Genomic DNA, 14,462 nt, shown 5'->3' with positions numbered 1-14,462 from the left:
AATTATATACAAAAAATACTAAATTTAATTCTCAGCTCACTTTACCAATTATTACTATATACTTGTTAATAGAATAATATACATACTTATATATACTATATATAAACTATAATATAATATATAATATGGTAATAAACTGGGTGCATAGCGATAAATATCTCGGCATCACGTTGGACAAACGATTCACATGGGTTAAATATGTTCAACTGAAAAGAAGCTGTGTCAAAATTCTTCATCAATAAGAGAAGGAAACTGATATATAACCAAATAATTCGTCCGTCACTTCTATATGGATGTGCAGCGTTTAGCAAAGCTTCAAACATTACTATTCGCCAGTTAGAAACTGCACAAAGTCAGGCTCTGAGAAGACTTTTCAAAGTACTATGGAACATTAGGACGAATGACATCCTCAGGGACCTCAAGATTGAAACATACATACATCAAAAAATGCATAAAGGATAGAGCCCTGATATTATTTGCGAAAACTGACAGACTTACCAACACCGCGTTTTCAAATCTCAGAATGGTTACAGGTTTCTCGGGGAGGTATGCAGAACTGAGGTCAATTATTGCTTAGTCTGATGAAGTGATAAACAATAATCCAGTGCAGTAGGAGGTCAGCAGTTATTTATTCCCTTCTCATAGTTAACTATTTTTCGCTGTTTTACTACCATCATTTTGATCATTTAATCATTTTGAGTTTAGATAATTTAACGGATATTTCTTTCTACCGATTATCAGTCTGACAAATTGTCAAAGAAGTGTTTTCCTACAAACATGTTTCTTGAACGCTAGATCAGAGCAGTCACAAAGAAAATACATTATTATGTTTTCTCTACGACTGCTGTCGTGAGTATTAAGAGGTTTCTCTATACCAGTAACCAGAGTTGAATGCAATAACCCAAACAGTATTCGTGCGGTTCCAATTAAGGCATTATCAAGATTGGTATTTTATATGGAGGTCGGATTATTTCTAATATTTTTTTTTAATCTATGTGTAGGTAAGTGGTATCCAATATAACAATTGTCTAAATAAAATTAAAAAATAACTCCTATAGTAATAAGTTAATACATTTGTAATATATTTTTATTTTTAATCTAAAGACCTTTCCTGGTGTGTCATTAAGGATGGCATTGCTTATTTTGAAAATAATTTTCGTTAAAGTTATCGTGTTTTTCTTTAAAGTATCATTAATATATATGATCTTGGAGTCATGACTATAAAAATGATGATATTTAATTATCATTTTTACTGTTTATGTTCAGTGTTTATGTTTATTACTGTTTATGAATAAGATGATTATGATTATGATATGATATAACGCCGTCCTTTGTTTATTCGTACGCCCAATGCCATGACCATAATTCCTAACGTATAGTCGCGTAACAAATTCCACACTCTTTAGGATATCTAGTATTCTTCAAATTCCTTATTATTTATGATATCTAATGAGTTTCTAGTTGCCAATTGAAGATGTTTTATACTTCACTGATATTTGGTTGTGGCTCAATGATTAATTGTCAAACAGAACATCATATTATCATATTATTTGACTAATTTTTATTAAGAACTTAAGAGTATGAGTTTCTAAACCTATCATCTATTATCTCTTGGAAAAAAATAAATATTTTTATATCAAGTAAAATTTGAAAATTATCAATAATAAATTCTCTGAGAGAGAACGTAAAAATTTGAAAATATTTTGTATCAAAAGCAAGCGGATCATTCCGTAGTATGGAAAGATCAACTAGAATTCTCATGGAAGGAGGGTCAAAACTCTCACATTCTTTATGTAGTGATATTATTAAAATAATTTGAGAAATTCCATTTACGAAAATTAATAGAAAAATTCTAACAAAAGTACTCAGTGAGTTAATAAATAAATTTCGTGATTTAGTATAAATAATTTATTCTAAATGTCTACATCGAGTTTTACGTGTCGAAATTCCAAAAAAATTTTAACGCAGTAATTAATAAATTTTTTTTTAAAATTTGTACTTTATTATATTTAAAAAATCATTTCATACATTAAATCATACGATTTTTTTATAAAATAATTAAATTTATTACAAACGGAAAATACTGTCGCTTTTAAGTTGGAAAAAACGTTTATTAAGCGGTAAAGTATTTGTTTAAAAAAAAATAGTGATATTGTTTTAGTGGTACCCTACATTCGGTTTAGTATTCATATAGACCATTATAAAAACTAAAATATTTTATAACCGAATGTAGTAGACTTCGGATAAATCTTAGAAAAAGGGTACTAAATGGTTTAAAAATTTTTTCTTCTCCTCTACGATTTTAAGATATCAATAATGTGGCATATATAAACGGCGTTGGTGAAATGCCGATTACACTACGATCTTAATTTTATTTGTCTATATTCAAGTAGTCTATGCTAAGTATGCTAAGAATTTTAGAAATGTTGTCAAAAAAATATATATTAATTGTCATAGTATTGTGATACGAATAATTCTAGATAGTTACAGAAATCATTCTCTGAAATTTGGTAATATCCGGTGGAAAAAGTTGCTTAAAATAACTGGCGTGTTCGAAAAATCAGAATAATGCCCATTTATTAACTCTCTGTTTTGATGAATTGAATCACTTATAGCTAAAATCGTAATATTTTATTAGAACATCACAAAACACAATTGAATCCTATACTAAGTAAGTTTATAACCGTCAGACTTGTTGCTCTCCAATGTACCAAATGTAAAAGTATATATATTTATTTTTAATCATGAATTGTTGGGTGTTCTCAATAGGTCCTTTATTTGCAGACTGCCTATCTATTATTGATTTTCCAAGCTAAAAATAAAATCATCCATGAGACAGTTCAAATGGAGAAATGTAATACGATATTGTATACCAATATTTTTATTAAGATACAATATTGATATATCAATATTGTACACCAAACTGTCATCAAAGCATGAGTATAGAGTTGAAATCACAAATTAAGATTACTCATCTATAAATAAGATTAGTATAGTCGACAACGGTATTCCAATTTAGATTTCAGTCATACTGACATTACAGTTTTGAGCTGGCCAGATCAGGCATTGCCATTTTGTCAAACGTAAGATAATCTGAGATAGCTATCTCAATCCCGTCCGACAAAAAACAATCCCAAAAAAAAAAATTATTTGTAGGTAGAATAAAACAACCATGGCAACTTTAACCGAAAATATGCAATAAAATAATATATATTCTTATAAGTTCAACAAACATCAGTGTCAATCATTCATCCTTATACGTCTTTGATTTATAAGTATGCACTAGATTAGATACCCTTAGTAGAAACTTGTTTCAAAGCTGTGGAAATAAGAACATGGAAGAAGCGATTAAACACGTTCTATGACTCGGCTTTCTTTAGACAAAGTGGAACTGCTATTCTGAAGAATAGGCAGTACTAGGTTTAGTCAGTTCAAAAAGATTTCTACTTAAAAGAAAATAGATTTTTACTGGAAGAAATAAGAAATAATATTGAAATCAAAATAAGACCTTCAGTGGTATCAATACTGCACTGAGCTTGTATTAGTCTCAATAATTCTTGTGGTTGGATGGAATCGGAAATCCAATCTAAGTTCTGAATTTATAAACTTAACATTGAAATACTTATTTATTATTGAGAGTTTTAATAGACAGACATAGGTACTATATATCTCAATAGCTTCGAATTCGTTGTTTGTTTCGGTGATATAAATCTCTACCGGCTTGAGACTGAGTTTAAAATAGGTCTCCTTTTATGTAATTATCAAAATAAAAATTGTCCCCAAAACTGACAAAAAATGTCATAACAAAAATAAAATTTCATTTCATGAATTTCAAGGGAATAAACCAATGGATGTACATAAAGATTTTAATATCTAGTTTTTGCAGAGGTCCTATTGAATCGGCGTTATGACAACAAAATATGTAATTTTTGATTGCGATGGAGGCAGTGATGATGCATGGGCCTTATTAATGCTTATAAAGGCACATCAAGAGAAGAGAATTGTGTTGCTAGGAGTAACCATTTGTGGTTGCGGTAATACCGATTTGGAGAATGCAGCTAAGAATACATTACGTATATTAAAAGCGAGTGATAGTCTGAATGTGAGCAGAATTGAATCAGTATTTTCACATAACATATTAAAATAGAATTAAATATATAATTTTTTTAGATACCTGTATATCTTGGTGCATCAGACCCACTTTTACCAAAAAGGCAACAGGAAAGTACTTTCAAATTTCATGGAGAAGACGGATTTGGCGACGTGTTAAATGAAGACGACTTGAATATAAAAGATTTTATATCGGAGTCAGAACACGGAGTTTGTAAAATAAATGAACTTTGTAGTGCGGTGAGTTTCTGGTTCTGAATCTATTTTAAGAGATTTCAAAATTAAAGAATTTATAATTAGTTTGTTGTTCTCGTATATACCGTATAGAAACCAAAACAAATAACTTTGATATCTACAGGGCCATTAACTAATATTGCGTTATGTTATGCGATGTATCCCAATTTTGCCAATGACGTTAAAGATTTATTTATAATGGGTGGCAACTATCAAGGTAACTTTCTAGACATTTATTAACTTATATAATTATACGAAATTCCATATATTTATAAATTTTCAGGAGTGGGCAACTTTACACGTGCTGCTGAATTTAATTTTTATTGTGATCCAGAAGCAGCACATATTGTGCTGGAAAAATCAATTTGCCCGGTAACGATATTACCTTGGGAACCTTGTATGAGTGATCGTTTTGCTGTGTATCTTGTAAGGCAATCATATTTAAAAAAAATGTATGCAGATTTTAATTAAATTTAATTTTAGAACTGGCGTCTAGAGGTCCTAGGACCATTGGCAGAAACCTGCAATGAAGCTATAAAAACTTTAAATAAAGTTGAGCATGCTCAGTACTCTACAGCGGGCTTTGAAGTCTGGAATCCCTGCGATGCCATGTTAACTGCTGTCTATCTTTTTGAAAACCATGCTGTCAGCAAATCAAACAAATGGCACGCTACAGTCGATGTTTTAGGTGGTCATACACGAGGTCAAATGGTTTTGGATCATTTGCATGAAGTCGATAAAAATCCGAAAAATGTGCGCATTATTGAAGACCTTAATGCTGAGTTTTTCAAAACTGTTGCAGAGTGGACTGTGGGACTGAAGACATTGAATATATAATACTGAAACTGTAGATTAAAAGTATTCATGATTTCAAAAAGAAAATAAAATTACTCGACAAAATAAACAAAAAATATATTCTTACCATATTACCAAATTCTTTATTTAATTTTGTTTTAAGGTTAATATATTTTGTAGCTACCAGTCAGTTCATAGGAAAAGTCTATGATTATATTTGTAAATTACGTTGAATTAGATTCGTTATAAATCAAATTCGAATATCAATGAAAAAATAATGAGTATGATTTTGATGTATATATTTTTTGGATGCTACTAGATTGTTGTACTTCATTGTCTTGATTGTTAACAAAGCAAAATCTATAACAGTATCCATACATATGATGTAAATGTGAAATCACAACTCTTGCAATACAGCATTTCTCAACATATCTTTTGACAATACATTTTTAAAAGAAAAGTAGACCTCATAGAGCAATCCGTATGGCGGGTGTCTCATGCCTAAAACATCCATTAAAATAGAAAAAAATGATTCAGTTATATTAAGGTCCCCAAGTCTCTCTGTCTTGTTAAATATAATAGATTTGATTTAAATCGTGGTCATGTCCATAATTTCTTGTTTTTCTAATATTTTGAAAGTTGAAACAATGTCATGTTGTTCCAAATATCATGTTATTATTATTCGATTATTTTGTTCATTGGCAATATTAAAGTGAACTAATTTTACCAGCTATATAATTATTTGTCAATAAGCTTAAGCCGTGTACGAGTTCGAGTAAATTGAGGTAAAGTAAATTAAAATTTTCTAAGGATTTTTTGCACTGCACTTATGTAAATATTTATTTATTTATTTATTGCATTTATTTATTATTTTTGGTTAAAAGTTTTCAAATTAATTTATTAAACATCTTATAAAATTTTCACAATTTTAATACCTAATTTTTATCTAATTTACCCTACTTGAAATACCAACATTCGCTGCCATACCGACATAATTTACTATATCCATAAATTTACCATCAATTTACTCGAACTCGAACAGTCTTAATAGATTATAGTCATTTATTACATAATAAATGGGCTGAAAACAAAATCAACGCGAGACGAGCGTAAAAGTAAAACCGCAGCTTTACAAAATCGGACTTAAGATTTTCATGATTAATTATATAATAATCATAGCAAAATGGTTCTATTTTAAGATTTTTTTGTATTGACAGTTGTCACTGATCACTGACAAAATCACTAGATTAGCACTGTCAATATGATTTGCATATTCAAGATTTCGTATTCAAGATTTGCTCACAATACTTATTTCAGTATCTATTATATATATCATTGAATCTTTCATAACACTTTAAGTAAATTTATTTTAAACTTTCATATTTACCAAGTTAATTATATTATACCATAATAAATTACGTTAATTTATTTATGTATATTAACAAACTTTTCACTCTGTTAGCCGCAACTGTAGTCACTTCGCCATAGAATTGTGTGGTAAGCTAATAAAAAAAATTACACTTTATAACACTGAAATCAAGCAAACGAGTACAAAACAAAGAAAATACTCAGCACAACAAACTTGTTAAATGTCTGTGTTAAAGCAAAAAGCAAGAAAACAGTACACAAAACCAACCACCATCAACAACAATAGCTCAGAACGAATCCAATTGGAGAAGCGTTGGGACGTATGCGTTGGTCCGTCGTGCTCCTCGTATGCCAGTAGCGCTGTTTTTCCAAATAGTCGGAGGCTTAATATTACTTCTTTTTTTATTACATTACATATATTACATAGTTAGTTCGATCGCCGGTGATTTGCATTTACAACAATTAGAAAGTGAATTAACAGTATTAAGACAACAACTGCAACAACAAATCGCTACACAAGACTTAAGAAAATTATCTGCAACAAATATGCAAAGCACAGACGATGCAAAATTTATAAAAAAGTGAGTGTGTGTGTGTGAATACAATTAAGAAAATGAATGAAAATTAATTCAGAATTTTTAAAAATAACGGAATTTTATTACGGTTTTTAATTTAATTTGCAAAAAAAAAATGGAAATTTATTTGAAGTGCAAATATTTACTCTAGGAAATATAACGAAATTGCAAAAAGAATTTTCTTACCTTGTTTTAGCAGCTTTATCGATTTTCCATTTCCCTCGTATTTTCCACGCACAATCACACGCACACGTATGCGCCAACCGCTGATTGTGTGGTGGTTCTAGTTAAGAATTTTCCTTTAATTTTTTATTCTTTTGATTTTGAATTTTCAAGTGTAAAATTCTTTCGTGACTTTGTTATTTGTTTTTGTTATTTTATTTTATTTTAAATAAATTTAAAATTATTTAAAAAAATATATTATAAATAAATTTTTAAGAAAATGTTTCGTGTTATTTAATATTAAAAAAAAAAAATTGTGTTTTTCTTTCACTTTGCTGTGACGCGTACCGCTCAGACGTTGGAAAGGCGGTACGATTGAACCACATCCAACGGAAAAAGCTTTGATAGTGAATTATCAATTGGAAGCGACAGTTTTCGGCGATCCAAATAAAAATCCAATGATAGAGGAAAAGAAGGTAAGTAAAGTTGCGGGTGGTAACGGGCAGTGCATATATGATTAAGTAATAAAGAAAAGCAAGAGTAAAAACCCATTTGCCAAGAAATCACAACAACAAAGAAGAAAGAAATTATTTACTATGCGAAAGCAGAATGTCGCAGACAGACAGACAGACAGAAATACAAACAGACCAAAAGACAGACAGACATTGTTCCTATTAACTTGCATAAACGAGGGAAGCTTAATCAAATAATTTTTTTTTTTTTATCAAACAAGAATTATTTATGTTAGCAGAAGCTTAGCCCTTTTCACACTGCAAAGCATAAGCGCCTACAGCCGTGTTAAGCACACTCAGTGAGGTTTTGCCTGCCACTTTGAAAGTCAATAAAGGCACAAAGAGTTTAAAAATGAATTACAGCATTTGAGGAAATTTGAGGAAAACTCTGTGGAAGACAGTAAAAGCTTCACAAATTTAATTTCAAATGAAATTGAAAACTCTACTGATGAAAATCGAATCCAATTTAAATTCAATTTCGCTTTTAATTATCGCCTTTTCACTGACTCATTCAATGGGTGGCAACCTGATTCAGAGCATAGCTGGTAATGTTGTTGTCTTAGCAGTGCTAAAGTAAGAAAATAAATAAAAATATAAACAAATACATCTACCACATTATGTTTTCTATATCACACTTTTTATTTCATAACACAAATATATCTTACACCTTATAAGAACCCATTGCTCATATCAAGATTTATGAGGACTAACAACTCTAAATGCTACATTGAGTAGATACATATCATTTATCTCTTACTATTAACATATATTTATTATATTAAAAATCGACAATTGTGCGCTGCAACATATAATATATACTATTGATTGAAAAATGTTCCGAATGGAGGCATAGAGGGGTATAGACTATTAAAAAACTCTTTAAAATTATTTCTCTGAATTTACTAGATTTTTTTTGTTTTTATGAGAACGTTATGAATGCACTGAACTCTTTCTTTATATTATACGGCACTATTAAAGCTAACCACTAAAATTGACATCCTGATTTTTATAAAATCTATTGTTGTCAGCATTCTATAGTCCTATATTTGGAAGGTGATTGCATATAGACTTTATCCTTTATAGATAATAATAATTATCTTTCTTTCAATTGAAAGAACTATCTTTGGAAGGTGATTGTTATAGACAATATTCCATATAGAGAATATCCCAAATAGACAATATCCCATACAGATAATATCCCATATAGACAATATGCTTATCATTATCTTTCTTTTTATTAAAATAATAGGAATAAGTTTTATTGAGTTATTGATGTTTTTCATTTATTTTAACATATTTTAAATTTATTAATGAATTGTATTTATAATATTCTATGGTGCAAGTTTCCACACATTCTTTCGTTTAATTAGCATAGAGATCTTTGTTTACGACCTTACATCAGTGACCTGTAATTCATAGATTACTTTGGGGTTTTATTAAAACACAAAGATATTTATGTTTGTTTTATTATATACTTTCAATTTTGATTTTAGTCAGAAATAACTGATCACTTAAAATATTTGATATTCATTCAAATTGTTCAATTTATTGTAACGTATATGGTTACCATAATAATTGACATTCTTCCAGTAAATATCATAGATCTATATATGAAGTTATGATCTTGTACACATACATATATGAATATTAGAGAAACGAACACTTTCAAAATAATATTTTCTAATGAATTTGATGTTTATAGTTAGGAATATTAGTAATAATAAGAGTAAGATGAAGACAGGACCTCTCTATAGAGCACTGCGTTAATGTTTTTTTTTCTAAATAGGTAAGACCCAAATCGAACAGTTGAAATATTGACTACCTTCAGAAAACGAAAACATATTATTTGCAAAATGAAGGCCAAAATATATTTTTTCGAGAAGTTTCTCATTACCAATGACTCTACTGAAATTCTTATTAATTAATGACGATAAACAAATAGTTTTTAAAGTAGTTTTAGGTTACTGAGCTCATGGCTCCGTAACCTCATATTGGCCCAAAAAAAAAAACGCTTAACAGTCACAAAATTAAACAAACAATATTAATAAACAATATTATCCGTTAACAATGATAAAAAAATAACAGTAACTGATATGATTAAAATATTAGACAGCTCAACCTCTTTAAGATGATAGCTGAGGTTAATATGGCCTGCTGGGTAACCCATTAATAACTTTAGCTCTGTTTTTTCTAAAGAAATGGCTTACTAAAGTTAACTGTATAGTAAAGAAAGTTTTCCAATTAAAATATTAAAAATTTGGGTATGGTTGACCTAGTAAAACTGTTATTATTCCTAATGAAATCATGATGACTTACAATAGGTAGCTAAGAAAGTGAGGTAAATCGCACAGTCGTAACATGACGGGTCTCGGTCGTATGCATCTCCCAACACTTTTTGTGGTCGGGATAGACATAATAATAATAAATACAAATGAATGACATATCTCTTGCTGAGTAAGTTTGCAGTAGCAACGTAGCTACGTACATTTTTTATATGGGACACTCCCTATGTATGATATAAGTTTATCCATTGGGAAATGTTGAAATATGGTCTTTAAAAAATTTTTTTTTCTAGTTAAACATTATTAATTAGTTAAGCAATTAACAAAAAAGTCCATATTTTCACATTGTTATTTAAAAAGTCTTAATTTACCTAAAGCCTGCATGATTTTTCCGTGGCATCTAAAAATTAAACTTCCTGTTTACACTATTACAAGCCCCTTTGGATTGCCCCAATCCGCTGCAGGGATACATTCTAGCGTCCTAGTAAAAAAAAACAATTATGCCTCTCTCAAGTACTTCCCCTCCTCCGACAATAGCTCCATAAACAGCGTTGCTCTTGTTGTATTTCCTATTTTCATTTATCCTTCAATATTCATTTCAATGCATTCACTTGAAACAATGTCAATTGCTGCTTTTAGCCCGTTTTCATTTTCTGCTTCGAGAGGTCCTTACGAGCTGATGCAAATGAAAGCAAAGTAAAAAGTTTTTCAAGTTGGAGGATCTCGATGTGGTCAACAGTTTTGTTAACAATTTTCTGTGTTTATTTCGCTTTTAGTATTGATTTTTCTCAATTCCACTTTAGTTTGAAAATTCATTTATACATTTATTCTGATTCACCACACGTGCGTGTTTCAACCCTTCGGTCCTTCGGTCCTTCGTACCTTCCGTAGCTCCTTAGTTGCCTAACAGTAAAAATTTTTCTCCAACTACTGCACTCGACTATTGTTTTAAGGCCAAAATTTCCATTTACTTGTAGTTCCTTCCTTCTGCGCTACCGTATTTGGGCTAACCAGTACGATTTAGGCTAAGTGCGCTGTAAATATAGAGAATTTGAAGCGATTTACTGAAAATGGCTACTAACAATTTCGTCATCATAGCAACTGACATGTGGACAAACTGACAAACGTGTATACGCTGAGGAAATTTGGCTCAAACAATCATTTTGTGTTGCTTAATGTTGCACTCCGATTTGGCCAAGACTGCTTTTTGCTGCGGATTATGTGAATCGCTCAGATACTCGCTGGCATGGAATGGAATTATGCAGTTAATAGCTTTTTGCGCTTTTCAATTTTCATTGCTAATTAAAGACTTTTGAGTTATCTCATTGTTTATGTATTAATATATACATATATATTTATGTATTATTTAATAATATTTAATAAGTTAACACACATTCGTTGGAGCAATAAAATTATTATTTTGTTGCATTTATTAAAAAATTTGTGATGCATAGCAAATTTACTATTTTTGGCCGGGGGCCTCGTTACGTTAGCCACCTGTCCAAGACGTCTTGCCATATTCGGATTGGCTTTGTGTTATGAGGCATCATAGATGTGCGAATGTTATGATTCATGACTCATGATTCGGGTCAGTTTATTGGCTTTCCTAACGTTTATTTTTGTTTTTTTTTTGTTCATTTGGACTGCGCAGTTATACTTTTGCCGTTTTGTTTTTATTTCGACATGGCGATTATAATTCTTAACAGTTGCTTTGATAAAATGTATTACTTAAACAAAACAAGACAAATACTATAATAAAAAACAAGTTGATTAAAAAGTAAAAACAATGAAAATTTAGGAAGTGAGTCAAAGCACCTTCGTATGCATTTATACTAGGGTTCTGTGACCTTTAAATTTAAAATATACTTGAGACACAATACTACCGTTGCAATAAGAGTGTATAAATAACTGAAGGAATAACTAGAAATCCGATGGAAAATGAAAAATTTATTTATTATAATAGTATGAGCTATATACCTATATATTACCAGATATATTGTACAGTCCAACAATCAGGTCAAAATATGACAACTGCCGTGGGTTTGATTTTAGCTAAGTCCTCGAAATTAAAATACTAGACCCGAGATTAAACCTACTATAGTACTTTTTTGTAGGATTTGCTCATAGTAAAGCCTTTAGAATTTCCTCATAGCAAAGCCTTTAAAATTTACTCGTAACAAAGCCTTTTGGATTTACTTATAGCAAATTCTATGTGATTGACTCATAGCAAATCCTACAGGATTACTAATAGCAAATACTATAGGATTGACTCATAACAAAGTCTATAGAATTGACTAAGCAAATCATATAGGATATACCCATAGGAAAGTTTATAAGACACATGTTTATGTCTCTTTATTTGTTTGTCTGGCTGCAGATAAATTGGTTAAACTGTTTTTGCACAAATTAAAATGATTAATATTTACGACCAATTAAAATAAGTACCAAAACTCAGATTTTATATAGGAACATGCATATACTAAATTTTATATCAATATAAAAGCATTTTGCTATGGTAAAAAAGAGAGTCAAATATTTAACTAAAGTAGTTACGTATATATTAAATATTATTCTGAAACATTGTTCTTGACAATCTATAGCTAAAGCATGTGTTTTTTTATATAGCACATCATTTCAAATATTAAAAAAAAGCTAGTAAAGCGCACTTAAGTGCTTCAATTATATTCAAGTAATTCTTTAGAAAAATGCTAGTTTGTTATTATTTATTATTATATCTATTTTTTTTTGTAAATATCATATTATGCGATAAAGTTATAGTTAAAATAACGCCTACTAACGGCTGCTACGAGACCCTAAAATGCCTATCTTTCAATTCTTTATCTTTACTATATTTCCCGTTTGGTCATAATTACACTAAAATTAGATTTATATTAATTTTAAATTAACATTAAACATATGTCTCATATTCTACAATTAAACTACTTAAAGTTTGTTCAATGAAATTTTAGAATAAGAGCCAACTTAGGGTTGTTGACCTATTTTATTATCGTATGGATATCAAAGAGATTAAAACTATTAAACTAATTATTAATGAGTTATTATTCTTACATTTCTTATATATAACCGTTCCATTCAGAAAAATTAGCATGATGCTCATATTATATTCAGCTGTTTCAAATGTCTTTTAATCGTACCCTGCTTACCTAACTCATCTATTGTCATTGCTTATGATATGCCTCTTATCGGGAACACAAGGAAGAGAAAAGTAAACATTCTATTTTTGTCAGAGACCCATAGGAGTCAAAAAAACATGATACATGTATTTTAAACTTAACTTAAAGACGTCAACTGCAAAGTGATTGATAAAATAAATATATATCTATTCCATTATATCATCTACTTGAAGGTAAGCTATAGGTTCCACTCGACAGTGTTATTCTCATGAAACCTATGGGATAGTATTATAAATTTATTAGCATTTCAAGTAAGATTTGTTTAAAATTATGGGATCTCCAGAGATGTCGTGACTACAGCAAGGGCTTCGGGTGCCTGAAGCTCGTTCCATTTTGAATCGATGAGCTATATTCACACAAATAGAATGCAATAAAATGTCGTTATCTCTAGTGAAAACCGAGTGTATATTTTAATGTGGAAGCAATTAAAGGTTAATGCATGAGATAAGGTTTTGTAATTAATATAACTTATTATCTGGAAAAGAAGTATCTTCTTACGATTTTGACTATCCCACCAGAAATAGAGGTAGAATGTCGGGAATATTTTACTACATTATAATTTTGATTCACTAGGAGACTGCAGTTGATTTAGATTCAGATGGTACTGATAATCCACTGAATCATTTAGTTTCAAAATTTTTTGTTTGCAATCTCTAAACTCCGTTGGGAGTTAATTTTCTGGTACGCGCCTGATGGACTCTGCATACAATTGTTAACACTTTCAAGATACAATTTCTTATATATTAATTTTATATAATTCTAATTATTAAATGAAAATTTTTCTGATACTTGATTGACATCTAGCATTCTGTCGAAGATAGGTAGTATCTATTGGATAATATGGTGTATCTTATAGATAGTATCTAAAAGATAATATTAAAATATTGTGGCCCATTTAATAAATTTATAAATTCATTGAATACTTTGTGGACTGGGCATAGCGCAAAATATGGATATTACCTGTTTATAGGTTTTAGTCGGTATTCAATTAAAAACAAATTATTGTGAAGTAAGGAAATAAACAAAGATAAAAAAATTATGCTTTAAGCGGTAAAAATAACCGAAACTTATTGACCTTCTCACTCGCAAAACATAGTCGAATGATTTGTTGGCTTGGATTAATGAATAAAATCACCTGAGCCGGTTTTTAAGTGCCTTTTTATACGAAAAATATTTGTTGGTATTTTCAATCAAATAATCATGTTTTGGTGATAATTAAAAATTCATTAT

The 14,462-nt window shown here is 29.8% G+C and overlaps 2 protein-coding genes across 3 annotated transcripts in view; both read left to right on the top strand.

The window, feature by feature from the left end:
* Positions 1–2,034: 2,034 nt before the first annotated feature.
* LOC119674315 (pyrimidine-specific ribonucleoside hydrolase RihB-like) lies at positions 2,035–5,257 on the top strand. 2 transcript variants are annotated; one of them, XM_038085459.1, is made up of 6 exons: positions 2,035–2,120; positions 3,887–4,102; positions 4,171–4,350; positions 4,438–4,561; positions 4,628–4,770; positions 4,828–5,257. In XM_038085459.1, exons 2-6 carry the CDS (start codon positions 3,908–3,910, stop codon positions 5,179–5,181), a joined length of 996 nt encoding a protein of 331 aa, XP_037941387.1. In that variant the 5' UTR covers positions 2,035–2,120; positions 3,887–3,907; the 3' UTR covers positions 5,182–5,257. The 2 variants fall into 2 exon arrangements, with proteins under 2 accessions (XP_037941387.1, XP_037941379.1); XM_038085451.1 differs by lacking the exon at positions 2,035–2,120 and adding an exon at positions 2,458–2,671.
* A 1,545-nt stretch (positions 5,258–6,802) lies between these two features.
* LOC119671405 (kinesin-associated protein 3-like) overlaps positions 6,803–14,462 on the top strand; it is a 32,815-nt gene continuing 25,155 nt past the window's right edge. Inside the window, exons 1-2 of the mRNA XM_038082018.1 lie at positions 6,803–7,088; positions 7,600–7,720. Coding sequence (XP_037937946.1) covers positions 6,856–7,088; positions 7,600–7,720 — 354 coding nt within the window. The 5' untranslated portion in view covers positions 6,803–6,855. The remainder of the gene's footprint in view (positions 7,089–7,599; positions 7,721–14,462) is intronic.

The sequence above is a fragment of the Teleopsis dalmanni genome, chromosome 1 (assembly GCF_002237135.1).
Source record: "Teleopsis dalmanni isolate 2A chromosome 1, ASM223713v2, whole genome shotgun sequence".
Lineage (NCBI taxonomy): Eukaryota > Metazoa > Arthropoda > Insecta > Diptera > Diopsidae > Teleopsis > Teleopsis dalmanni.
This window is presented reverse-complemented; position numbering and strand designations above follow the sequence as displayed.

What these genes read in the sequence shown, in the direction of transcription:
- LOC119674315 (XM_038085459.1), top strand. Translation starts at nt 3,908, where the DNA reads ATGACAACAAAATATGTAATTTTTGATTGCGATGGAGGCAGTGATGAT. An exon ending in TAAATGAACTTTGTAGTGCG is followed by an intron (nt 4,351 to 4,437) that starts GTGAGTTTCTGG and finishes TATACCGTATAG; the next exon opens with AAACCAAAACAAATAACTTT. An exon ending in ATCGTTTTGCTGTGTATCTT is followed by an intron (nt 4,771 to 4,827) that starts GTAAGGCAATCA and finishes ATTTAATTTTAG; the next exon opens with AACTGGCGTCTAGAGGTCCT.